The 24,685-nt window shown below is 47.8% G+C and overlaps 1 protein-coding gene across 1 annotated transcript; it reads right to left on the bottom strand.

Annotated features, from left to right (window-relative positions):
- Positions 1 to 45: 45 nt before the first annotated feature.
- On the bottom strand, positions 46 to 24,685 carry PMM2 (phosphomannomutase 2). The gene is made up of 8 exons (XM_046666974.1): positions 24,537 to 24,685; positions 19,879 to 19,990; positions 17,664 to 17,740; positions 16,883 to 16,974; positions 16,244 to 16,343; positions 16,045 to 16,120; positions 14,646 to 14,761; positions 46 to 1,721 (listed from the first exon to the last, which is right to left on the bottom strand). Exons 1-8 carry the CDS (start codon positions 24,600 to 24,602, stop codon positions 1,620 to 1,622), a joined length of 741 nt encoding a protein of 246 aa, XP_046522930.1. The 5' UTR covers positions 24,603 to 24,685; the 3' UTR covers positions 46 to 1,619.

Here is a 24,685-nt window from a genome sequence, read left to right as displayed (position 1 = left end):
TCACCACTCATTTAACAAGGAGGAAAAAGTACTCAGAACGAAGAGTAGGAAACAATAAAATCACTTTAATTTGATACTTTTCACTTTGAAAGATCATTACAGTACCATTTGCAAAATTCAACAAGGAAAGAAGCCACCGGATGGCGTGTCCTAGGGACCAGGGAGAAACGGCCATCCTGTGTGTGATGAATGGGCGGGCGAGGGGCGGACTGCACCCAACCTGGCCCCCAGCTCAGAACAGCCCAGGGCCAGGTTTGGAGGGAGCCAGGTTCCTCTGTGACCAAAGTGCCCGGTGGGGTTGGGGGCGGGGGCGAGGGTACAGAGCACAGGCTCCCTGGGCCAGGGGTCAGGCCAGCTGGCCCCCAGCAGAGGCCACGCTGTGGATGGAAGCCGGCCCCAGCACCGGTCTATGGAGGGTCTGTGGGTCCTGACATTTCCAGATGCTGAAAAGTGACATTTCCTTGGAAAGCTCTTCCAGCATGTTCTCGACAAGGGCCTGGAGCTGCCTTCCAGTTTCGCAAGGAACTTGCGGGTGGCCGGCCCAACCACAGCCGCCCCCAGCCCTCAGGTCCAGGCCTGGGTGGGCACGCTCAGTTATTAAAGAGCCGCAGAGAAACGGAGCAGCTCCCATTCTGTTAATCATCTGGGCTCTTACACGATCCCTGAGAAACCAGAGGCGAAGGCGGCCTCGGGGAGCCCCGTCCAGCCCCAGATGGGGAAGGGTCTTTTGGTGAAGCGTCATACCGAACCTCATGTCTCGGGACCTGGGCGCAGAGCTGGAATCCGGGGAGGGCTGTGTGCCAGTGCTTGAGAGGGCTGTTGGCTGTTTCCCCATCTCCACGGTTACAGAACCAGCAGGGGCTTTTCAGGGTGGTGAATGCAGAGCTACCTGCTTCCGAGGCCAGCCAAGGCACGAGCTCCTTGGGGTCGGCTGGCGCTTGGCCAGCAGTCCAGCCACAGGCCCCGCTGAGGTCTGTGTGTCACAAACAGGAAGCAGGTGGGAGAACAGAGCGCACGCAGTCACTTCGCTCTCAACCCGCCCCACGACCACGACCACAGCGCCGCCATCAAGCCCCCCCAGCTGGCACTTTCCAGGAGGGGTTTCTGAGCTTCTGTCCCGGGGCTCGATCGCTGTCAAGTCCCATCACCAAATCCCCTCTCGCATTGAAGCGGGAAGTCCAAACATTACCACCTGTTACATTTTTCACAAGACCCCTGAAGAGGGAGGGTCCAGGCACCTTCGTCCTTTCTGCATCATTCTAGAATGCTGGGGAAGTTTCCCAGAAAACCATGTGTCCTGTGATTGCAGTATCGGGGGTGTGAGATGCAGGGTGGGGGACAAGTTCCTTCACCGAGGTATTCCTTTGAGCCATTCCTGACTAGTCCTGCCCACTCCCTGGGGCTGTTCTGGCAGTGGGGGTGGAGGGTGATTCCCTGCTGAGTGGCGAGTGACAACATGGCTGTTCAGCCCGGTGTGAGGACTGGACTGAACGCCGAGAGCCTGGGGTGGGCCGGGGGCAGCGGGATGCGGGGGGGAGAGGGTGGTCCTGACTTTGGCCACCGAATGACCCTGTCAGGCTTGTTGGCCGGGCCTCCCCCGCTGCCCCGGGAAGGGACCGTCAGGAGAAGAGCTCCTCACAGATCCTGCGCGTGTCCTCGGGCGCTGTCACCGTGTAGCCCACGGTCCTCGGGTCTGTGAAGATCTCATGGTCATTCCCACCCTGCAAAGACACGAAGCAGATGTAGGGGCCACCTCGTTTCTGCCCTGAGCCGAGGTTGCTGGAGAAAGGAGGACCTCGCGAGTTGACTGGGCGGGAGGATTTCTCAGCCCCCTTTTTCTTAGCTTCCAGGAGAGGAAAGACGAGCACAGTCATCACTAAGAAAGGGTTTATCACCTTCTCTTGACCTGCAATTTAGCTTGGAACATGTAATTACACCTAGGAAAGAAATCACGATGTTCTTGTGAAGATCTGAGGCTTATGATACAAAGCAAGCAAGCACAGCAGGCGACAGCATTCTCTCTGCCATCAATTTGTTTGAACTGTGCCCAAACTTCTCCAAGTCACAGGAGAGTGTGGTGGGGCAGGCAGTCTACTGCAGCACCGCCCTTGGACCTGTGACCACGGACACGTCTGTCTCTGAGGTGACAGAAGCCGCTGGCCACATGGGCTGTGTGGCTAGTGCTGACATGACCCGAGTTTCATTCTGATTCATCTAGATTTAAACTGCCCCACGCGGCTGGTGTCTGAGGCGGGGGCCTGGTTGAGACCCTGGTTCCACCACCAGCTGGGGGTGTGCTGCCGCAACTTCCCTCCTGTAAGATGGGGCAACGGGGGACCCTGCCAGCAGCGCCGCAGGGACTGGCCACTGAGGTGATGGCATCCAGGTGAGGCCCCCGGGAAGCAGCTGCCGGGCCAGCACCAGCACCTACTTCGGCTTCCCAGTTTTCAGTGTTTCGCACGGTGTGTCTCCTGGGGCCGGGGGCAAGGCTTCTGTAAGGGCCTGTGCCTGGGAGGACCCGGCCGTGCTGCTGGGGGGGGTCCCAAGACGGTGGGCCCCCAGCCTGTGAGGCAGCCCCAGCCCCACTGCTCTCGGGGGAACGTCCCAAGATCCCAAGCGCTGCAGGAAAGTCCTGGGTCTTCTCATGAAATTTCCTATATTTTCCTCATAAAATTGAAAAAACCACTTAGTTTATAAGAAAACGAAAGTAACTGCTGAGAAAATGGATTTTTCTCCTAGGGATTCTGTAGGAAAATCTGACGTCCTCTGAAAGGATTACCTGCCACTGCAATTACTACTGTCTCATTTGTAAGAGTCACCCACCCCCAACAGACGGCCCCCAGGTGGAGGGGAAGTCCTTGCGTTCAGGAGGGACCGCTGCCAGGGCCCACGGGACTCGGGGTGCAGGACGCACATTAGGAGGCATGAACTTGGAGCCACTTTCGGGCAATGTCCCTCCCTGGCGCCGACTCAGAAGCCTGCGGGGGCCTCACAGTCTCCTGCTGTCAAGGGCTGTGGTCTCTCGGAGGGCCCTGAGCTTCAGGGCCAGCAGCTGCTACCTGGGCAAGTAGACGTGAAACCAGTCCTCATAATTCATATGATTAAAACCAGTGGGCTTTCTGTTAGGAATGGCGTGGTAGGTGAAATCCACCACAGAGAAGAGAACAAAGGAGAAGCAAACTATCACACTCTCCACAAAAAGCGGCCAGCTATCCGGGACCCGGCACTCCCCGGGCACTCCCGACTCGGGAGGGGAGTCAGTACTCCTGCGCGAACCCAACAAACCACGGAGGGCACCTCCTCCCCGCCAGGCACGGTTCTAGAAGCTGGAGACACAGTGGCAAACAATCAAGGCAAGGGCGGCCTTCCCAGCGGCCGTGGGGGCGGGGCTGACGGTAAACAAACAACTCTGTAAGGCTGTCTGCAAACAGCAGGGGGAAGGGACCCAGAGTGACAAGGGAGGGGCCTCTGAGCAGAGACCTGGAGGAAGTGAGGGGACAAGCCACATGACTGGCTATCTGAGAGGGCAGCTCAGTGGGCCTGGCCGAGAAGCTGCTGGGGAGGAGCTGGGGAGGGAGCAAGCAGGGCTGGGGGCCTGCAAATCCCAGCCCGAGTTGGGGTTTTATGAGCCACCGGAAGGAAGCCGCAGGCCAGGCTCCCCTCAATCAGACGTACCTTCAACAGGGTCTTTCTGGAGAATGGATGGGGGATGAGAATGCAAAAGCGGAAGCTATAAGGACAGGGCCATTGCCCGGAGAGGGCGACCTCTGAGGCACAAAGGGAGGGTTTACAGCTGCCACGCCTGCCCTGCCCTGGAGGGGACGTCACGTGTCGGGGCAGAGGTGCACCCAACAGATGCCTAACTGGACGTGACTCTCCTCCCATGGTCCTGCTAGGGCTGCGGTGGGGAGCTGTCTGTGGAATCCAAGGGGCCCTCTGAGCTCTGCGAAAATGCATTCCTTCATCAGATGTGTCTTCTCCGCTGCTGTGCAACTCGCTGACACTTAACAAAGCCAGTCCGGAGAATCAACTCACGCCCAGGAAGGCGGGACCTCCCCCAGCCCGGCCGGGCCGGGCCGGCTCTCCGGGTCCTTTCTCAGCTCTGCTTGCTTCCAGAGGGCAGCAAAGCTGGCAGGAGCGTCTGCACCACAGACACCACCAACCTCGGACCATCCTTTCTCTCCAGCCTCCTCCTTTGTGACTCAAAGCGCACAGGCTCCTTCCTGGGGCTGCCCGGGGCTTTCAGATCAGACTGGGAGTGAGGTCAGGAGAGGCAGAAACACTGAGGTAGGGAGGGGACCACCCTCTAGAATAACGAGGCATCAGAGAACCAGACATTGCAAACACCGGATTTGCATATGCACCAAAGGTTTCTTGATTCCAGATCTGGCAAGCTCAGCCTCCCACAAGCTCCAAAATCAAACCTGCTTCCTGAGAGAAGATACAGGGCAGGAAGGGTGAAGGCATGAAACACGGATCACAGTCCTGTTAGGGTGTGCCTGCCAGGCCCACAGGAGAGGCCAGAGCTCAGTGCAAAGGCCCATTAATATGGAAACCCTACCAGGCCAGGGCCACAGGTGCAACAGGAGGCAGAGTGCTTGCCATGCAGACACAGGGGCTCAGGAGAACCCTCACCCCCCCCCCCCCCCCCCCCCCCCGCCCGCACTGTCACTGAGCTGATGTGAAGAGGGTTGTGGGGGATCAGAATTGGCCATCCCAAGATGTATTTCTTTGCCTTGACTATTTTTAAGAACAAAAGACTCCGAAAGAAACTGTGACCTTGCCTCTAACTGCCCAAAAGAACTTAAGACAGAAGGCCTGTCCCAGGATGGAGCTGTCACCACAGGGAATTCTAGGGGTGGTGGACAGGAAGGCATCTAGCAAGGGCGATTTTATCCAAAGATCTCTTTTGGGCCCCCACTGTCTATAGATCTCCCAGCAAACATAGTTTGCTTATAAAACATTTGCATTTCCACCTCCATGTAAATTGCCCCCCAACCCGTTTGAGCCCCAAACCACTACCCCCAACATCCTCCTTTGTCTTTAGCTGAAGATGGTATTTAAGGTGGCAGCTTTGACCATTTTAGCAAGTTACTCAGTTTTCTTGGGTTTCTCCCATGTATACGTGTCATCAAACTTTGATTTTCTCCTGTTCTTCTGTCTCATGTCAATTTAATTCTCAGACCAGCCAGAAGGACCTAGAGGGTAGAGGAATGATCTTCCTCCCCTTAGTTTGGCGACGAGGATAGGATAAAACTTAACTGGCTGGGCAAAAGGCTGCAAATTTGGTGGACTTGGGTTGAGCAGTACAGAGCCATTAGGGTGCTCACCACCTCAAGAAGACTGCTGTGATAGGATATGTTGGTCACAGAATGCGGAAAATGACAGGTCAACGTCAAGAAAATGTCCCCGAAAGGAGGTACTCTGTAAAACAAACACACAGTCCCCAACCCTGCGGCACCTCCCAATTCAGTACTAGTTTGGCTCCAAGAGACCCGAAGCTTAGCTAAGCTGTTAATGTGCATATAAGACGAGGTTTTCTTCTTTTGTCCTGTTCTATGTCTTGAGAGATTGGCTTTGTGACCTTTAGGTCTCTGTCGTCCGGATGCACATCCTGGTGTGCATCTTGGTAGCCAGTTGGATAGACTGGGGTTCTGAGACACACTCTCTTTGTCCAGCTGTCCAGCTGTGTCAGCTCTCAGGGGAGTTTGTCATAAGGGTCCCAGTTGCTTTCATAAGGGGCCTTTGTCATCTCAACCGTCATTGCTTGTACTGCCTGTGCAATGCAGGCCTTTGCTTTCATAGACTATTTTTGGGAGAGAACTTTCCAGATCTTGTGAGGGCTGCTTCTTTCACACTCTCTTTTGGGGACGCCCCTTATGTCCATGGTAAAGCTGCAAAAGGCTTATTGGTATGAGTCGCTATTAAGATCCTACTTGTCAACGTGACCAGATGATGGATCATTTAAATTGGCAAAACTTTTAAGTTAAAAAAAATTTTTTTGGAGCTCTCATAATTGTTTTATTGGTACCGACGAAAAGGCCAAATTAAAAAAGAAATACCAAAAAACCCCAAAAAACGACTGGCCTTAAGACCCTGACTCAGGTTACAATTGAGAAAATGTCAAAGTATAAGTGTTGATAAAATTACAAAGGTTGGAATGTTTGAATAATTTTATAGAAAGAGGTTATATCAAGCTTGCCTGAGTCTGTTTTCAAAATGTGTGGTGGGAATGCTTCCCCATCCAACATTCTAAGACCGAGACCAACTGATAAAGTCCTAAAGGAAGCTATGATTAGAGGTCTAAGAGTTGATTCATTCAGATAAAACTTTGTAGGAAAATTGACATATTTATGGGCTTTATGTGAAATGACTGCATCTTTCTGCCTGACTGTATTACAGGTTGTATCGTGGGGACAGACGTTGTGTCTCACTGGGGAACATTTCCCCTGCCTGACTGTAAGCCAGCATATAAACTTGCCCTTCAGACAATGCTAATTAAACACACTAAAGGGAAGTCAACAGGTTGCCTGAGCCCTCATGCCATGGGATAAAACTAGAGGCTGTTATCAGGTGCTAATGAAAAAAGTAATACAAGCCCCCACCAGGGTCAATTGGTCTAGGGTTAAATTGTGCACTTAGAAAGGGGCCTTTATTAAATGCTTTGTGCAGACTTTAAAGGTGTGACACACCGTCCTGAAGTTTTAGAACAGAAAAATCTTTTGATTCACCTTTTAAGTTAGAAAATTTCCCTGATATAAAGAAGCAATTGGAAAAACGCTTCTGGAAGGATGGGTCAACCTCTTTCGACACTCAGACTGCAATTCAGTTCTTTGGGGAACTGGAAGCAACCGGTCTTTGTTAACATGATATGAAATAATCTTTGGTAAACAAGAGCTTAAGTTTCTTAGTTTGATTAAAATAGGCATGTCCTCAGACTTATCAGCATTGGATATGATGCAGACACAGAGCCTGGGTTTACTTTTCAAATATGCTCATGTTACAAATATGCTCCCTGTTACAAATCTGTCAGGAAAATCGCTTAAAATGATAGCTAATTTTGTCTAATGTCTCATGAAGTTTTCCTGGATAATCTAGACATAACTGTTGGGAGCAAATAATTTAGATGTGAGATAAGAGTTCATAAACTTTCAGCAATAATTATAGTTTATGATGTATACTTAAAAGAGCTTCCAAAATCTCTCTGGTAACTTGAAACCTTTAAGTTTTGCTGGGTGAAATTAAATGGTAAAAAATTCACTGAATATCTAGATCATTTTCAAATAAGATAAAATATTACATTAATTACTAAATATAAGTTTATCTACTTTTGGCTTCCTATTAGAGAGAAACTAAAAGGTGTTTTGTCTATTAGTAAACGTGTCGTGTTTTATTACAAGATTGTATTATGAAGTAACATGTTTCTAGAAATTATAAAAAGTATTTATAAATTTGCCAAGCCAGCAAATGCTAATGAAAAAAATTTTTTTGTTTATAATTGCTTAGTTTTTACCCAAAAATTAAGGGTTAGAAATTAATATATATGATTAAAGCTACTAAAAATTAATAAGGGAAACAAGGAAAGTAAGATGTATGTTTTGGTTAAAAAAGTTGTAAAAGGTTTGTAAAAAAGAACTCTGAGAAGAGTTCTGTACATGGTCAAATTGGCTAAGACGGGAATAAATCTAATTAAGTAAATGAGTTTTAATATCAAAAGAAAGCTAGTGCAAAATCAGAATCTGTTTTTTTCCCCTCTCTTAAAAGGATAATTTTCTTGAACTTTTAGTCTGCTCTTGGTAAAGAGATTATGAAAGGCTTTCTCTTTGAGTAGTCCACCAGAAGGGTAGGGATTTTACGTTTTATTAAAATTAATTCCCTGTATTGTTTTTATCAGATCTTTAGTCACAGGTGCTAAGGTTTTTCTTACAGCTATTTAATTCTCTGCATTCACCTAAAAATCTTTGTCACTATAGTTAAATGGATAACTAAGCATTGTCTCATTAGGGCCTATAATATTATGTTGGTAAGCGTTACTGATATAAGTGTTTTAAATTCCTCATATGAGTGGAGTCATACACAGATTATCTTTCTCTTGCTGGCTTATTTCACTTAACATAATTCTCTCAAGGTCCATCCATGTTATTGCAAATGGAATGATTTTGTTCTGTTTTGCAGCTGAGTAGTATTCCATTGTAATAAGTGTTTTAAAAATTATACATTCCTAAAATTCCAATCTGCCCTGGTTATCAGTCATAATTCTAGTTTATTAAAGTGTTATATGTCAGGAATAAACAAGTTTCTTTGTCAATTGCCATTTTAAGTCTTTTGTCATTTACAGAGTTAATTTTTTACTCTGCTTTTGCAAATATGTTTCATCTTCAGAGATTCATGGAAAGGACTCTGACACTCCAGAATACAGGTTTCTGATAAATTTTAGGTCATATAACTGAACTGGGTAAAAATTACAGAACTCTAACAGAGAAACTGATGACTTCACGAAACCGCTAACAAAAGATCAAGACCAAGAGCTGATTATTTGGGACTGAATAAACTGATGAGGATGATTATAATTTTTAAGACTTTTCATTTGAAATATTGCTGATTTTTCAAACGTTTTGTTTTTTCAGATTTAAGGAAATCTTTTTCTCTTATGCTAACTATAACTTATAGTAATTTGATAAATTATACTTTTGTAAGCAGAATCGAAACATTTATCTTTTTCTCCTTACCTGATCCCTCCAGAATTTGGAAATTCTGAGTGAGTGAATATTCTTATTTTCATGGCAACATAGTTACCTGCATAAGTTCAATAAGAATCTGTTCTTATAACAGGACCCAACTGGAAACATTGGTGGTTACCAAAGCTTTGACTGGAATGTCATATTTGGGGAAAAAAAATAGACTCAGATGTGGCCAAACAGATTTTGAGGAACAAAGATATCTGAATACCTACAAAAGATGCTTTGACCCTGACATTTAAACATCTTCTTGACTGGCTGCGCCCCTGGACTGAGAAACTGGTTTATAATTTACTCCAATCATTAATCTTGTTTTTCTTTTTGTTCCATAGAAGAGCTTCTTATTAAATAGCTGACTGCTTGCTTATACAATGTAGGCCTAGCTTTGGGAGCTCACTTGCATCACTGCCTCCTGAAATGAATTTAACTGGACTGATCTATTATCAGGACTAAGAGACATGTTTAGCGAGATGGAACAATCTACCAACTCAGCTTCTGGGCTGTGAAACTTCTTCAAATTTCAAAGGCAGGACGATTGGGGATCAGAACTGGCCACCCCAAAATGCATCTCTTTGGCTTTATTTTTCTTGTGAGGAAGATCGGCCCTGAGCTAACATCTGTTGCCAAACTCCCTCTCTTTGCTTGAGGAAGATTGTCCCTGAGCTAACATCTGTGCCCATCTTCCTGTCTTTTGCATGAGGGATGCCACCACAGTGTGGCTTGATGAGCAGTGTGCAGGTCCACACCCAGGATCTGAACCCATGAACCCAGGGCCACCAAAGCAGAGCATGTGAACTTAACCACTACTCCACTGGGCGGGCTCCTGGCTTGATTATTTTAAGAACAAATGATTCTGAAAGGAACTTTGACCTTTCCACTAACTGCCTAAAAGAATTTAAGATAGAAGGCCTATTCCAGGAAGGACCTAACACCATAAGATAAGTATAGTATAATGTAAAATAGCTGTGATAGAAAGGCACCAACAAGCCTGTTTTTATCAAAGTTTTGTCTCTTGGGTCACATTGTCTGTAGATGGCCCAGAAAACACTTGTTAACAAAATTTTCATTTCCATCTCTATGTAAATTGCCCCCTCCATCTGAAGCCCCAAACCACTACCCCCAACATCATCCTTTGTTTTTAGTGGAAGATGATATTTGAGGTTGCAGCTTTGGCCATTCTGGCGAGTTGCTCAGTTTTCCTGAGTTCCTTCCATGTATATATGTTATAAAGCTTTGTTTGATTTTCTCCTGCTATTCTGCCTCATGTCAATTTCATTCTTAGACCAGCCAGAAGGACCGAGAGGATAGAGGAGCTGTCTTCCTCCCCTACAGCATCCAGATGCTGCTTCTGTGGACATAAGTGACCACACCAGGGGACTCTGGAAGGCCAGCCACACTCCAGGGGGCCTGAAGCCTGTGTCTACCTGAACAGAAGAGTTACAACAGGGGATGCTCCTCCCTCAGGACTTGTCCAGGCAGCTACCATCCTGTTCTCAGAACCAATGAGGCCATGGATGCTGGTGTCCAGAAGGCAGGCACACCATCAGGGGCTCCAGCAAACACCTGCAGCCTGTGTTCCCCTCCATGGGAGCCTGCTTCCCGTACTCCCACAGGGGACCCAGTGGGGTTTCCTCAGCCAGGCTGAGAACCTTTAATCCGGTCCTACCTCCTCCAGCAGGCTTAGACCTTGGGGAGCAGTAATTCACTCAGTGTCCCTTCAGGGACAAAGGACTCCCTGCGCCATGCTAACCTAAGCCTGCCACTAGCCACACAAGACCTGGGGCTCAGATTCTGCCACAGAACCACGAGCAGTAGGACAGGCCTGTCCACAAGACATAGTCTGCGCCCTCATTAGCCCCCAGGAGTCTTGAGAGCATTGGAGATGCCAGGCATGGTGAGGAAGTCCAGATTTTGGCCAACTCCTGTGTGAAGCCTAACCAGGAACGTGAGGTTCGCTAGTTAACACTTAGATCATGCACTTGCAAGGGCAACCCCCCACCCACCCTGCAGGCCCCCAATCTCTGAGAACAATCTCAGGGACAGGTGACTCTTTTCACAATGTCCTTAGAAGTGGCAGAGTCTGCTGGCAGGGCAGGCCCCTGCTGGGAAGGATGCTCGTCCCACTGCCTTCCCTGAGCCTGGCCCTGGGGTAGCCACCGTCCTTGTCAGACCTCACTGCATTCTCATTCCTTCAGAAGAGGAACTGTGTCCCCAGTGGACTAACCAGGACACCCAGGCTCACGGAGAGGCAGAGACTTGCGTGTGGTCGCCATGCGGGGCAGTGTGGGGCCAGATTTGGGTCCTCTTGGTTTCAAAGCCCACTGCCTCCCCCCATGATGCTGGTAGGGACCTCTTTTAAGCTTATTTTAAAGGCAGAGTTTCCTTTTTAACATTTGTGGAGAAAAAATGTTGCATAATTTGAAATGAGAGGGCAGCCTTGGTATTTTGGAAGTGACGTGGGAGATTAAGACGAGCAGCAGCTTTCAGATCCCGCTCAGCGCTCAGTCGCTGACTCCCTGAGGCCCCCGCCTTCTCAGACGCCGCTGCTGCCGGCCGCCAAGGCTGCGGGAAGGACTGCAGGGGATAACGTGTCAGTGTCCAGCTCACGGTCTGACACTGAGGAAGTGCTTGAAAATATCACGTTCCTTCCTTTTCCCAATCTGATACTTAAAAAACTTACTTTTCAATAGATAGCACATTTGCTTAGTTCAAAATTTAAAAACAGGATACTGTCGAAGTGGTCAGTCTCTCCCGTCCTCATCCCTACCCCCACAGTAACTCTGTAATTGGTTTTTTGGGTATCCTTTCACAGTCCCTCTGTGCATTTACAAGCAAACATCAAGAGAGTGCTTCTCCCTCTTTAGACAAAAATGGAGCATGTCACTTACACTGTTCTGTGCCTTGCTTCGCTCAGCTAACGTTAACGCCCCAGAGCTCGGCCTGCATCAGCTGCTTTTGCAGCCCCCTGGCATTTGGCTGTGGAGCTGGACCGCTGTTCATGTAATCAGCGTCCTCCTGCGGAAGGGCAGGGCTGTCTCTCATCGCGCCCCTCTGTGTGCACCCTCCCACACAGGCAGGAGGGAACCAAGAGCTACATTACCCAAAGTGGGGCTGCTGAGTCAGAGGCCGTCAGCAGTTAATGTTCACGAAATGTTAGGATGTTTCATGTTGCAACTGCCTTAAAGCCAAGATGTTTTCCACAAAAAGCATCAAATAAGCAGCAGCTCTCTCGCCTGGGAACTCAGAAAGGCTGAGGGTGCTTCGGCTGGCACAGCCCCTGCAAAGCCATGCAGAACAGTTGGGGTGTGTCCTTCCGTACCCGGCCATCTCCTTCCCCGGGCAAACCAAGGTCCCCCAGGCTGGGCCCAGGGCCTCCAAGCTGAACTCAGAGCTGGATTTTAACAGACAGCAGTGGTTGTGGCTGACAGGAAGGATGAGGGGCTTCCAGGGCGGATAAGGCTTTAGAAAAGGGGGAGCCGATGTCCTATTTCTTCACTGCTCTCTGGAGGTGCTCCAGGCAGGGGGCGCCCCTTGTGTCGGAGCAGACCCCGTCAGATAGAGGCTGTGCTGCCGGGCAAGGGCAGGCTGTCAGGCAGGCTTCCAGGCCTGTGGTGCTGGCAGGGGAATGGCTTTCTACCGACAGCTCTTAGCTCAGGTGCCATTTCCCTGGAAGCCAGCAAAAACATTCACCTTGATACAAAGAAAGCAAACAGCTTTCAAAAATCCTGTCACTGGACATGAAAAGAAGTCTAAAGCTAGTGTTTGGACGGCTCTGTGCCTGAGTTTCAAGAACTGATAGGCTGCTAAAAGGTTTAGATGGCCGGGCTGTTAACTCTCACTTCCAGGAAACCACTGACAAAAGGGATCAGAGATGAGAGCAGAGAATGATGCAAGAATGTTTATAACAGTGTTAGTTACAACACCAGAAACCCACAATCCAAAAGTGCCTCTACCAGGAGACGGGTAAAGGACGCCTAAATGACAGGGTGTTACACAGCTGTTAAAACTTTGTTTCAAAGGACGTTCACTAACTCGAGGGCACTAAAATATGTTCGGAGAAGAAAAGCAGAAAATAAAACAATGAACACGCAGGGGTCCCACAGCTGAGGTCACACCCATGCAGAAAGCAAGGCTGGAGGATGCAGCTGGGGTCACAAGTGGCAGATACTGTCTACTTCATACTTTCTCTAACTTTCCACAATGAAGGAATATTACTCAAGAATCAGGGGGGATAAAAGCCTCCACTATATAGGAGCCATTTTTTAAAAGTAGGTAAGATAAAAAAAAAAAAAACAGAACTGATGTGTGATAATGCAATGGCTAAACAGCATACAAAACTCTAACTCCTAAACCAAGAATTCCTCAAAGGAAGACATTTTCTGAGTCTCTCAATCGAGGCTTCAGATGGCTGTTTACAGACAGCAAGAATGTCATCACTACAGAAAAATCTGTTTTGGTCTGTCTGAATAGCTCTCTTCTCAGCCTGTAAGAAGTGGCACCAAGTTGGAAGGACTGAAGGAGCTTCTGGCCATTCCTGTGATCTTGGGTGTCATTTCATGAGCTTACTTTTTCTAAAGACATCAAGACAGATGGTGACTTTTTTCAAAGCCTGCCTTCAAGACATCTCTGCATCTAAAGCATTTCACCAAAAGGATGTGGTGAGAAACCATTTCTCTGTTATCAAGAATAAGGCTGAAGGGTACGCCTCCTGAAGAGGTCCACATCAATTTGGGAATGAGAACAGAATCTTTTCCACACGCTAGTTTGTTCTGGTGCCACCAGCTCTGTCACCAGCTGTGTGACCTTGGGCAAGTCACTTACTCTTTCCGAGTCCCAGTCTTATCATTTTGAAAGGAGGACGTGAGACTATACTATCCAGAAGTCCCTTTCACGCCAGAAGACTACAATGTGAAGACCTTGCTGAAGGGCAGGTCGATCCTGGATAGACCTCAGCGGAGGAGCAAGTATTTTGGAATGGATCAGAGATCAGAGGGATAAAAACTCCATACATGCAGCATGTATGAGGTGCCTGCTGGGTGCAGGATGGCCACAAAGCCTGAAATGGGACACCTGCTCATAAGGTAACTACCACCACGGGGCAGCACATGAGACAGAAGCACAGAGGGCACAGAGCGCAAGAAGAATTTCAAGGGAGACAGCCCAGAGACGTTGAGCCCAAGGCTGGGTGGGAAGCAGCTGGGCCCGAGTTTCCTCTTGGGAACCTCAACGGCAGCAACACCTCCCCGACCTCCTTGGGGCCCCTCCGTGCAGGGGCAGCCTCGCTCTGCTGCGATGGCGGCTCTGGGGCATTTCTTCTACCTACTCCTCCTGCTGGGGCTAGCTTTGAACACTGGGCTCTGCTCTCAGCTCCCGATTTAGATTTAGTCCCAGACTTGGGATTTCCGAGCCCCTGGGACAGCTCTCCATACCCCGCGTGTGACGCGTGGGACTGACCCCTAGCTCTTAACTGTCCGTGGTGCCCTCTCCTGAGTTTCAGACCCGTGAGAGTCCCTGTCCTCCTATCGTTTAGAACTCCTAGTGCCCACTTGTAATGAACTCCCCTGAGGAAGAAAATACAGAATAATAAAATAAAACCAGCAAGGGCTCTGAAATGGAAAGAGGAGCTGACAACACCCTGGGACTGGAGTTCCAGAAGGCACTGGAGGTGGGCAATATTTAATTCAAAAGACGAGCTGAAAAGGCTCGATTCTCGCCTCCAGTGAGGCATCGGGTGTCCACGGAGGGGAGGGTGGCTTATCCACACCCTGCCATGGAACAGAAGCCACCACTCTGTTTGAGCGGGGCCAATGGGTAAAGGGTGGGTGAGGGCAAAAAACGTCCGTCTGTCCACTTCCCCACCTTCAGGCCCAACTTGCAATGAAACTGCAAAACCTCTTCTATACTTACTGGCATAGTTTTGTCTCCAAAGAAATAAATGGTCTTATAGCCGTCCTTCTCCACATGTCGCAGGCAATACCTCTTGTCCCATCCCTCAGGAAAGACATCGAAGCTGATCTGGCCTCCTGCCGGGCGGGGAGGGGAAGCACAGAGGCCAGGGGTGAAAAGGGGGCTGCTCTGAGTCACCGAAACCAGGGAGCAGGTCACTCCTGCCAGCGGCTCAACAGCCATGGCTGGTTTTCAAGGCCCTCGTTTACTCCTTACACTACTTTTGGGAGGTTCTAGAAATGAATTCTACGTTATGTTTTTTTCCCAACATTATTTCACCTAAAATCTAAAAATTTAAAATCTAAAACTGAGACCTAGAGTGCCAACCGGGAGTGAGGAATGCTTTTGCACGGGAGCGCTCCGTGAGGCGAGCGCGTTTAAACGATGCACACTGGTAACAACCTGACAGCAGCCTCAGTCAGCTGTGCTCACCGGGGGTTTTAACACGCTCAGTGGAAAACGTCTGGAAGCGGGCTGCATCCAGCTCATCTTGCAGGCAAAATGAAAATCACACCGAAGGTGATTTACAGGCAGCTTTCATCGGCAACAAAGACCCTTTCAAAGCTTTGTCAGAAAGATGTTCATCTCACAGTTCAAGATACTTAAAGATCCACCCATTCATCTATTATACATAATTCTTTGCAACCCCAGTTTCCCTGCAGCCCGTACATTTATCAGGGCTTGTAAAATGAGACAGCTTTGAGTAATCACTCATCAGCACTGACAGGAGAAGTCAGTGTGCTTAAAGCATTTGACAGGCGTATTCGACCAAAAACAAGCCTGAGACGTCAGCGCTGCAGGAAGAACTCAGCACCAGCCAGCAGAAACGTTCATGCCTCAGTCTGCCATTGCAAACAAAAGCCATGTGAACTCAGACAGCCCCTTTTCCATTCTGGCCCTTGGTTTCTTGATTTGTAAAACCAACCCAAAGGACTGCTAAGGTCCCTTGCCGTTCAACCACTGTATGACACCTTCAGCCTAATTTATCCAACGGGCTCCCATCCCATCCTCCCCTGTACAGTTCATCATCTGCTTGCCTTCTGCTCAAAGGTGTGAGGATAGTTCTGACTCTTCATTAAGCAAGACACTCTGATTTTTGACCAGGAGAAGTGCAGGCAGGAAGAAGCCTGCTGGGTGGGAATTTCGAAGCAGCCCCAGCAGCCTGGAAGTCATATCCTCACCGGGCAAACCTCTGCTGGGGCTGATTATGCAAGCGAGTGGTTTTGCCCTGCAGACGGACTGCTGGTTAAATCCTCTTCCCCCCAGAACAGTGGGCAGAGTCCACTTTCAGCTCACTGGCCCACAGCAACCTCCTGGCAAACCGACAGCAAAGCTTGAAATGTATTTGAATATACAATACCTATGGAAAACGTGAGGCCTTTTCCTGCGAACTCTCTCTGCAGATCCGCTACAAATTTTTGTCTTATATTTTCTTTCTGAGGAAAACAAAAAGATAGCAATTGTCTATTGTACTGCAGTTCAGAAAGCACACTTTAACTACTGGCCACAAAGTGGCACATCTTATCTTCATAAACCCGGGGTATTTCAGAAAGACTCACTTTATCCAGTTCATGGAACTCAATGCGTTCTTCCTGGCTGCAGCTTCTCCCAATAGGGGACACATTTAACATCCCGTTTCGGAATTCAATGAAAGTGCCCCTGGGGAGGAGAAGGCAACAGAGGTTGGAGAGAGACGTTACTCATGTGGGTAACAATATAGATGGGTAAACAAGTAAAAAGTTGGGCAGTTCTCAAAAGCAGAGGCTGGTGTGATCAACATTTCTCAGAGCTGTGCGGGACCACATGGTAGCCACGAGCCACACGTGGCTAATCTGAACTGAGATTAGATTTCAAAGAATTAGTACGAAAAAGGAATATAATCATCATTGATAAGGTTTTATATTGACTGTTGAAATGATTCTATCTTGGATATAATGGGTTAAATAAAATATATTATTAAAATTAATTTCACCTGTTCCTTCTGCTTTTTTTTTAAACGTGGCTACAGAAAACTTAAAATTGCATGCATGGCTCACATTATATTTCCGTTGGGCAGAGAAGGTTATAGTTCATAAAGAGCTATGACAGTGATTACCAGCTCCTCAAGAGCAGTCATCACTTCCTGAGGAGTGTGGAAACACACGCCCCAGACATTACTTCATATTCCAGCCAAGCCTCTTTACTAAAAGCAAACCCACCTCTTCTTTGGGAGTTTAATTTTCGAAATGTAGCTCAGACAGTAGTTGATTAAATCTTGGATGAGGGCCTCACCCAGGTGACCTTGAATACTCTGCATAAAGAAAATGAAGGGGTTACTTGATTCAGCGGGAGGCATTTTCAAAACGGCCTTCCGGCAAACCCACGGCTCCGGCCACTATCTGTCAGGGGTCACTTGGCTGACACAGCGGGGAGGGCGACACGCCCCACTGCCTTTCTCCCTCTTTCCCTTCTTTCTCTGGTTGAAAACATTAGGCAAACCAGAAAGGGCTTTAGTCAAAACCATTTCCTGCCTCGTTACTTAGGATTTCTGTATTCGTTCTCTTCCAAAGGCTTCACGGGAGGCCCAGAGTTTACTGATGCAGCTTTTATTCAATGAAAACATCTACAGACACTGATAGAAAGTGTATTCGGTGCACTTCGGCTTTCTCTTATGTCTGAACAGAACGATCGCACTACTCATAAGAGCTACATGGTACCTCTTCAAACAGCTGTAGCGAGGCAGCCTGCCTTAGTCGCTGCTATCATAACAGAAATATTAGATTAGTATCCTCAAAAACAATTATAAAAATTGAGTTAACAGTCTGGAATATGTAACAGTCACATGGTTCAACACTCAAAATGGAAAATACAGGGCGAAGAGTCATTCCCACCCATGTTCCTCAGGTCCCTAAATACCTCCCAGAGGCACTCAATGCCAAGTACCCTTTTAGAAAGCATTTTTCTAGAAGCAGACACCAGTTTGGATAGTCAAGAACCTACCTGTTTACACACAAGTTTCCCGTCCTTGTACGCTACCAAGCCATTTTCTGGAAACACATAATCGTATTTTTCAACCACTGCAACCAAAACAAAAGAAAACTTAGAATGCGATGAATCGAAACCTGTGTTTCTATTTCTTAATTAACACCTATCGCCAATAAGACTGCTAAACTCCAGTAATGACTATGAAAGGCTATCCCATCTTAACAGACCGGGAGAGTGGAAAGAAGCTCCTTAAAATTTTTTTAAAAGGCTCTTCATTCTTAGTTTAAAATCTGATGTCTGGGCTGGAGATCGGAGACTTGGGAGGGGCCATTTCACGCCTCTGCCTTCAGCCTGCCCATCTGTAAAGACAGGGACCACCGACGGCTCCCAAGCCTCTCTGTGAGTCAGCATTGCCAGGGCAGCAACAAAAACATGCAGGTTTCTAGGCTCTGCTCTCAGGCTTTCTGAATCAGAATCTGCAGGGGCCAGACTAAAAATCACATTTTTTTAAAAAAAAGCTCTTTAGGTGATTCTTGTATTCATGCAGATTTGGAGGCCACCCACATAAATCTTAACGGATGCTCAAACTTCAGGCGCTTGTCAAACTGCAGACTCCAGGCACCGTGTGTTGGACGGGGGGGGCCCCATATCTGTATCTTAACAAGCTCCCCACGTGATTCTGATACAGGTGGGTCTTCAACTTTCCTCTAGCTTGTGAATGTTTCGATTCTGTCGTTTTGACTCACACTCTCTGAAAGGTACAGACACTGTCCTACCCTGACACACAACCTCGGGGAGCCTGTGGTTAAAGACATGAGCAGACACAGAAAGGGGACTCAGGACCAGTGACAGGATTTCCGGCCCTACTGTGCCCATTACGCTGTTTACAGCGTGTCTGGGCAGAGCACCTACACGGAAGATTAAGCGTAAGCAGAACAGAGTTTTCAACGGGCAGCACAGACTACTCTTTCAGTAACTGACCCACTAAGGACAGTCCACACAGATGGGACTTTAAGACGTTACATCTTCAACAGCGGTTCTCAGCCGGGGTGATTCTGCCCCCTAGAGGACACCTGGCAACGTCTGGAGACATTTTTGGTTGTCACACTGCAAGTGGGGCTACCGGCATCTGGTGGGTAGAGGCCAGGGATGCTGCTGAACGTCCTACGGTGCACGGGCCAGTCCCCCACAACAGAAAATTATTTGGTCCAAAGTGTCAACAGTGCTGAAGAGAATGATCAATTCATGTTTCTCCACCCACTATTTCTTATAGGCTGGGCACCCTGGAGGCCCTGGGCCACGAGATGAATAAGCCATAGTCCCAGTCTTCAAGACGAACACATAAGCAGACAGTTCCCAACCATCTGAGAGCGCCACGCTAGCAGGCTGTGCGTCAGAGTTTCTTGAGGGGAGTTGCTAAAATATAATTCCCAGGCCCTAGAGAAGACCTGTTGAGTCAGAATCTCCAACGAAGGGGCCAATAAGAAGCCCACCTTCCCAGGGTCCTGTGCTAGGGACTCGGGTTCAGGAGGTGGGGGAGGGTGCCTCATGACTGGGAACTCTGGGAAACCTGTGTTAGGCACAGAGACCTGGAGCGCACCTCAGCCCCGGGCCGAGGAGGATGACCAGGAGATGGAGCCTGAGCTGAGGCTAGAAGGGCAGCAGACGAGGACAACGAGAAGTATGCCAGGCAAAGACACAGACACTCACCCTTCTAGGTGAATCTACCAATGGATCTGAGTGCCTCGTGCTCCATCAGCAACTCCAGAAATTTATTTAGAGGATTAAAAACAGAGAAAAAATAAAGGCAGAAAAAATGTTTCCCCAAACAAGGAAGCAGGAAGTCTGTCATATGGAGATGAGGGCTCAGGCTATCTATGATACTTAATGGCTACAGGTCCCAATATGCTCATAAAAGTTAATCTTTGGGGCCCACCTGGTGGCGAGCGGTTAAATTTGCTCACTCCGATTTGGTGGCCCAGGGTTCGCCGGTTCGATGGTTCCCAGGCACAGACCTGTGCACCACTTATCAAGCCATGCTGTGGTAGGCGTCCCACATATAAAGCAGAGGAAGATGGGCACAGATGTTAGCTCAGGGCCAGTCTTCCTCAGCAAAAAGAGGAGGACTGGCGGTTGACGTTAGCTCAGGGCTAATCTTCCTCGGGTGGGGGGGTGGTGGTGAAGAGGAGTTAATCTTTTACCAAAATGTAATTAGCAATGTATAGTTTACCATCATTTCCCAGTTGTTCCTGCACTTTCTCGAAGTCTGACCCGCCTACTACTCCGATTTTGATCTTCTGCCTCAATTTTTGTAGAAAGTCATCCATTTCTTTGGTAATTTTCTACATTTCAAAAAGGAAAATAAAAGTGATGAGCCAGAAAGTAATCAGGAGATGAAAATTGCAAGAGTGACACTACCCTTGCTTTCATACACGCCAATTCAGTTTCTAGGTCTGTAGACAAGTCCATATATTTTAGTTGTGATTTTGGGACATTGACTTTTTACTGGAAAAAACTTGCTGAATTTTACTTAGTTTAAAACATGCCAGTAACATATTAACAGCTGTTGTGTCTGTTCCAGGTATTTTTCGATGCATTTACACACTCAGTCTTTGCCCTGTGCAGTAACTTGCTTTTTCTGTACGAAGTTGTGGTGATCTTTCCAGGCCCAGACACACAGATCTAGCACATTCCTTTCAAATGCTACGCTGTACTCCATTTATAGATTTAACATAATGAGATTAAACAGCAAATTCAGAACTGATTTAGTATAATTATACAAAACCAAAAAAAAAGTACAAAAATAAGATCACTAGATGTTTCAGCCTCTCCCAAAAGGCAAGTTCCTATCTATAAACAAGGGTCTCAAAGGTATAATTTTATGCCAGTTAAATTCCAAACTGTGTGCTAATTCAAAAGAAATTATAAACTAAGATGAAAAGATACCCCTGTATTAAGACAAATCACAATGAACTTTTAAGCCTTATTTTATTACTTTTAGCAATTTTAATTATACACTTAGATGGAGTAACTTTACAAATAAAGTTACCAGAAATTAAAACCAAAAAACTCACTTAACTTCAATAAATAAACATCTAGAGTTCAACCTTCTCTTTTTCTTAGAAACATTTTTTTTACAGTAATACATACACTTGTGATTAATTAAATAAAATTGGACAGAAAGGCTTATAAGAGAGTGCAATCTTTTCTACGTCTTCCAGTGGGATCTCGACCTAGTAGACAAAATCTGGAACTGCATTAGCGGCCTCTACGAGTCAGTGACTGTGAAAATGGGACCCAGAGTCCTCCAAGTGGTTGACTCAGACCTGACGTCAAAGTGGGAGGAAGTAGGGCAAACTCCTTTGATTGCAAAACATTAAAAATCCCATACTAACAATAACAACAACAAAAGCAATACCTCCAGCTTCAAACAGAAGCCTACGCGTGACATTAGCCGCGTGCACACTGGTGAGCTAGATGGCGCAGTGGGCAGCCGTCAGACCTGTTCTGCAATGTGCATGGGCCACAGAACACAACTTGTCACTTCCAAGTGGCAGCAAATACTTTTGGACGGGAATAAGACCCAGCTGCTTGTGAGCACAACAGAGCATCTGAACTATACCCCACTGCAGGAGAGAGCTTTACAAATAACCACATAGGGGCCGGCCCGGTGGCACAGCGGTTAAGTTAGCACGTTCCACTTCTTGGCGGCCCAGGGTTCGCTGGTTCAGATCCCGGGTGCGGACATGGCACCGCTTGGCAGCCATGCTGTGGTAGGCGTCCCACGTATAAAGCAGAGGAAGATGGGCACGGATGTTAGCTCAGGGCCAGGCTTCCTCAGCAAAAAGAGGAGGATTGGCAGCAGTTAGCTCAGGGCTAATCTTCCTCAAAAAAAAAAAAATTAAATAAAAATAACCACATAGCAAAACTGTTGTGATTTCCCAAATATCTCTTGTGCTGATAATTACAAGGAATTCTTTATAAATCACCCAGACAAAATAAAACACAGAGAAAGACCCAAAGATTGAAATTAGTGTGACAAAATGTTAAAAATTCGCCTTCCAAAAAAAAAAATATATATATATAACAGGTTTTTTGGGGACGGTTAAGAATTGACTGAAGCAGAGGACGAGTCAGCACTGTAGGGCCCGTGCACCAGGATCAGCCTCCTGCCTGTTTCCGTAAAGGACAACTGAAGCGCAGCCGCATCCACTCATTTATGAAGCGTCTGTGGCTACAACAACAGAGTTGCGCAGTTGTGACAGAGACCACATGGCCTGCGAAGCCTCAACTATTTACTATCCGGCTTTTTTTCCTTTTTCTCCCCAAAGCCCCGCAGTACATAGTTACGTATTTTTAGTCGTGGGCCCTAGTTGTCGCATGTGGGATGTCAGCTCAGCATGGCTTGATGAGCGGTGCCATGTCCGCACCCAGGATTTGAACTGGCGAAACCCTGGGTGGCAGAAGCGGAGCGCACGAACTCAACCACTCGGCCATGGGGCGGGTCCCAGTTACTATCCCGTCTTTTACAGAAAAGAGTTTGCCGATCCCTGGACTAGGGTAGAGAATTAGAGAATTGATGATAATTTTCTAAGGTGTGATGACGACACTGTGATTACGACAGATGTCCTTGTCCTCGAGAGATGCAGGCTCAAATATTCAGGGGTGAAGTACTGTGATGACTGCAGCTTAGAAAGAGGTACAGCAAAGACCAAAGAAAAGAGAGAGAAAGTTAACACCAATCATTGCTGAATTTAAGTGGTGGGGATATGGCCGTACTGTTTTTCCAGTGATTCTGTATGTCTGAAATATTTCATGATAAAAAGCTGGGAAATCAGTCACCTGGAAGCCCCTCTTCTTTTTGCAGGCTTTTGTTCAAAGTCTCATGTGCTTTTAGAAGGAATGGCGTTTCTTAGGAAAGTACTCAGCACAACAAAATTCTACTAACCCAGTGAAATGTGCGAAGATTTTAATTAGATTTTACCTGTTTAGGTCACATCCTGTTTCAGCAGCTGCAAGGAAAGAGAACTTACTCTCCCGCTTCTGGATTGTACTGTGCTTATCAATGTTGGAGAATGCATGTTTTGAGGAAGGGAAAGGTTGTATAATGAATAGATCTGTTGCTAAAATATTTTCATTTTTTATCTAGAGCACCCAGCACACAGAAACAATCCTCTTTTTAACTACAGATTTTTTAGCGTAAAAATTATTTATGTTCAGGGCAAAGAATACTGTTTCAAGTGTTTTAAGGGAATAATGGGGTTTAATGGGTTGCCTGGTTTCTTTACTAGTTCATACTTGATGCTTATATACCCGGATTCCTTCTGGGAATCAGAAGCACTTTCCTGAATGCCATACCCAGCAACCAGAACAGCTCCCACCTTAGAAAAGTGGCAGAAAATGGCAAACTTAGCAAATAACAATGCCCGGAGGCCCAAGAGACTTGCACCAGATCTGCTGTGTGAAATCAATAAGATCATGCTTTCACTGAGTCTCAGTTGCCTTATGTTCAAACGGTAATAACAACCATCCTACCAGGGACGAAAGAGGGAGAAAGGCTGAGAGGGTCCAATGCTATCATGTAAAAAGGCTTGGACTGTACACCCTAGACCATTACGGCCAATAGGCCAGTACGAGCAGCCGTTTGTTTTGGTAATAAATAAATAAAATTAAATTTTACTGGAACACAGCCCCGCTGCGTCTACATGTGGTCTCCGGCTACTTTTGCATTAAAGTTGCACTAGTTACTACAGACCGCCCGGTCAGCAAAGACAAACGTATTTGCCATCTGGCTCTTTACAAATAATGAAGCGCTGATCTCGGCTGCGGACCTTGGCTCTAGACCGCTATGGGCTTTTAACAAGCCCCAAGTGTGTGTTGATCACCGAACCTCAGAGTCAGAAAGGACCTTTGGAGAACTTACAGTTGAGTATCATCACTAGATACATCAACCCTGTGGCTCAGAAAGGTGAGTGACACGTCCAGGGTCATGTACAGCGGATGTGGAATTCTGGAGCCCACCGCTGCCACCACCCAGCCAAAACTAGGAGGGGTGGGGATAGAACCTGAAGACAGTGGGGGCATTTGGGCCCAGTCTCAAGTTCGAATGGCTGGCATTCAGTGACCAACTTGTGCAAGGGGCAGGCCAGAGCGAGCTTGAACACAAATGTTGATCTTAACTGAAACCTATCTGTGCCCCTAGCAGCAAAATCTGGAAGCGGGAAGCACGATTCCAGGAGTCCGAGGAAGGTCGGCAGGCAGCCTGTAACAAGCTAGGTCTTCTCTGTCACTAGTCCACTGCGGGGACCGGAGAAGGGGGGTGGTGGCGGCGGATGACATTTATTTAATATCACTGAACACAGCCTACTGTATGCAAGATACTTTCATGAACTCATTCGACTACATTCGATCTTTGCAAACACCGTATGGAACACGTAATGTCCCCATTTAAAGCTGCAGATGCTGAGGCTCTGGGGTTAAGTGACTTGCTCAAGGTCACACAGCTGTCAAGAGGTAAAGCTGAGCCTCTACTGGGTCTGTCTGACTTGGAAACCTGTGTTTTCCATCTCAGGCTACAAGGCACAGCCCAGAGTTGACCCAGGCTTGCGGTGAGGGTCCAGAGCGGCACTTCCCAACCCAACACGAGCCTCTTGCTCTCAAGAGTTTTTCGGCCCCCGTCCCATCTCTCCGAGCACCCTGAGGTCTCGAGGAGCCGCTGAGGGCTCCGTCTCATCCCTCCCGGACACCCAGAAGAGAGTTCAGCCCCGCCAGGGGAGGGAGGCGGTCCTCGGCAGCCCCTCGACGCCCACCCCGGGCGGCCGTGGGCCTCGCCTGAGAGCAGCAGTGGGCTCTGCACCGGCTGCCGCCAGCCCGCCGGGCGCCGCCTACCTGCCGCGGGGGCGTCAGGGTCCCGTCCACGTCGAAAAGGCACAGCGCTGGGCCGGGCGCCGCCATGTCCCTGCCTTTCTCGCACACCTGGCACGACTCGTTGGCACCCGGAACTCGACCCGGAACTTCCGGGTTCAGCCCCCGTCCGC

The sequence above is a fragment of the Equus quagga genome, chromosome 7 (genome assembly GCF_021613505.1).
Source record: "Equus quagga isolate Etosha38 chromosome 7, UCLA_HA_Equagga_1.0, whole genome shotgun sequence".
NCBI lineage: Eukaryota > Metazoa > Chordata > Mammalia > Perissodactyla > Equidae > Equus > Equus quagga.
The sequence above is the reverse complement of the archived record's forward strand: the minus strand, read 5'-3'. Positions and strand labels throughout refer to the sequence as shown.

Bases quoted from the DNA above. Each gene is read 5' to 3' on its own strand.
- PMM2 (XM_046666974.1), bottom strand. From the start codon at position 24,602: ATGGCGGCGCCCGGCCCAGCGCTGTGCCTTTTCGACGTGGACGGGACC. The intron at 17,741-19,878 runs GTAAACTATACA...TTTTGGTTGCAG, and splicing joins GGAACAACTGGGAAATGATG to TGGTTGAAAAATACGATTAT. The intron at 16,975-17,663 runs GTAGGTTCTTGA...TTCTTTATGCAG, and splicing joins GGAAACTTGTGTGTAAACAG to AGTATTCAAGGTCACCTGGG.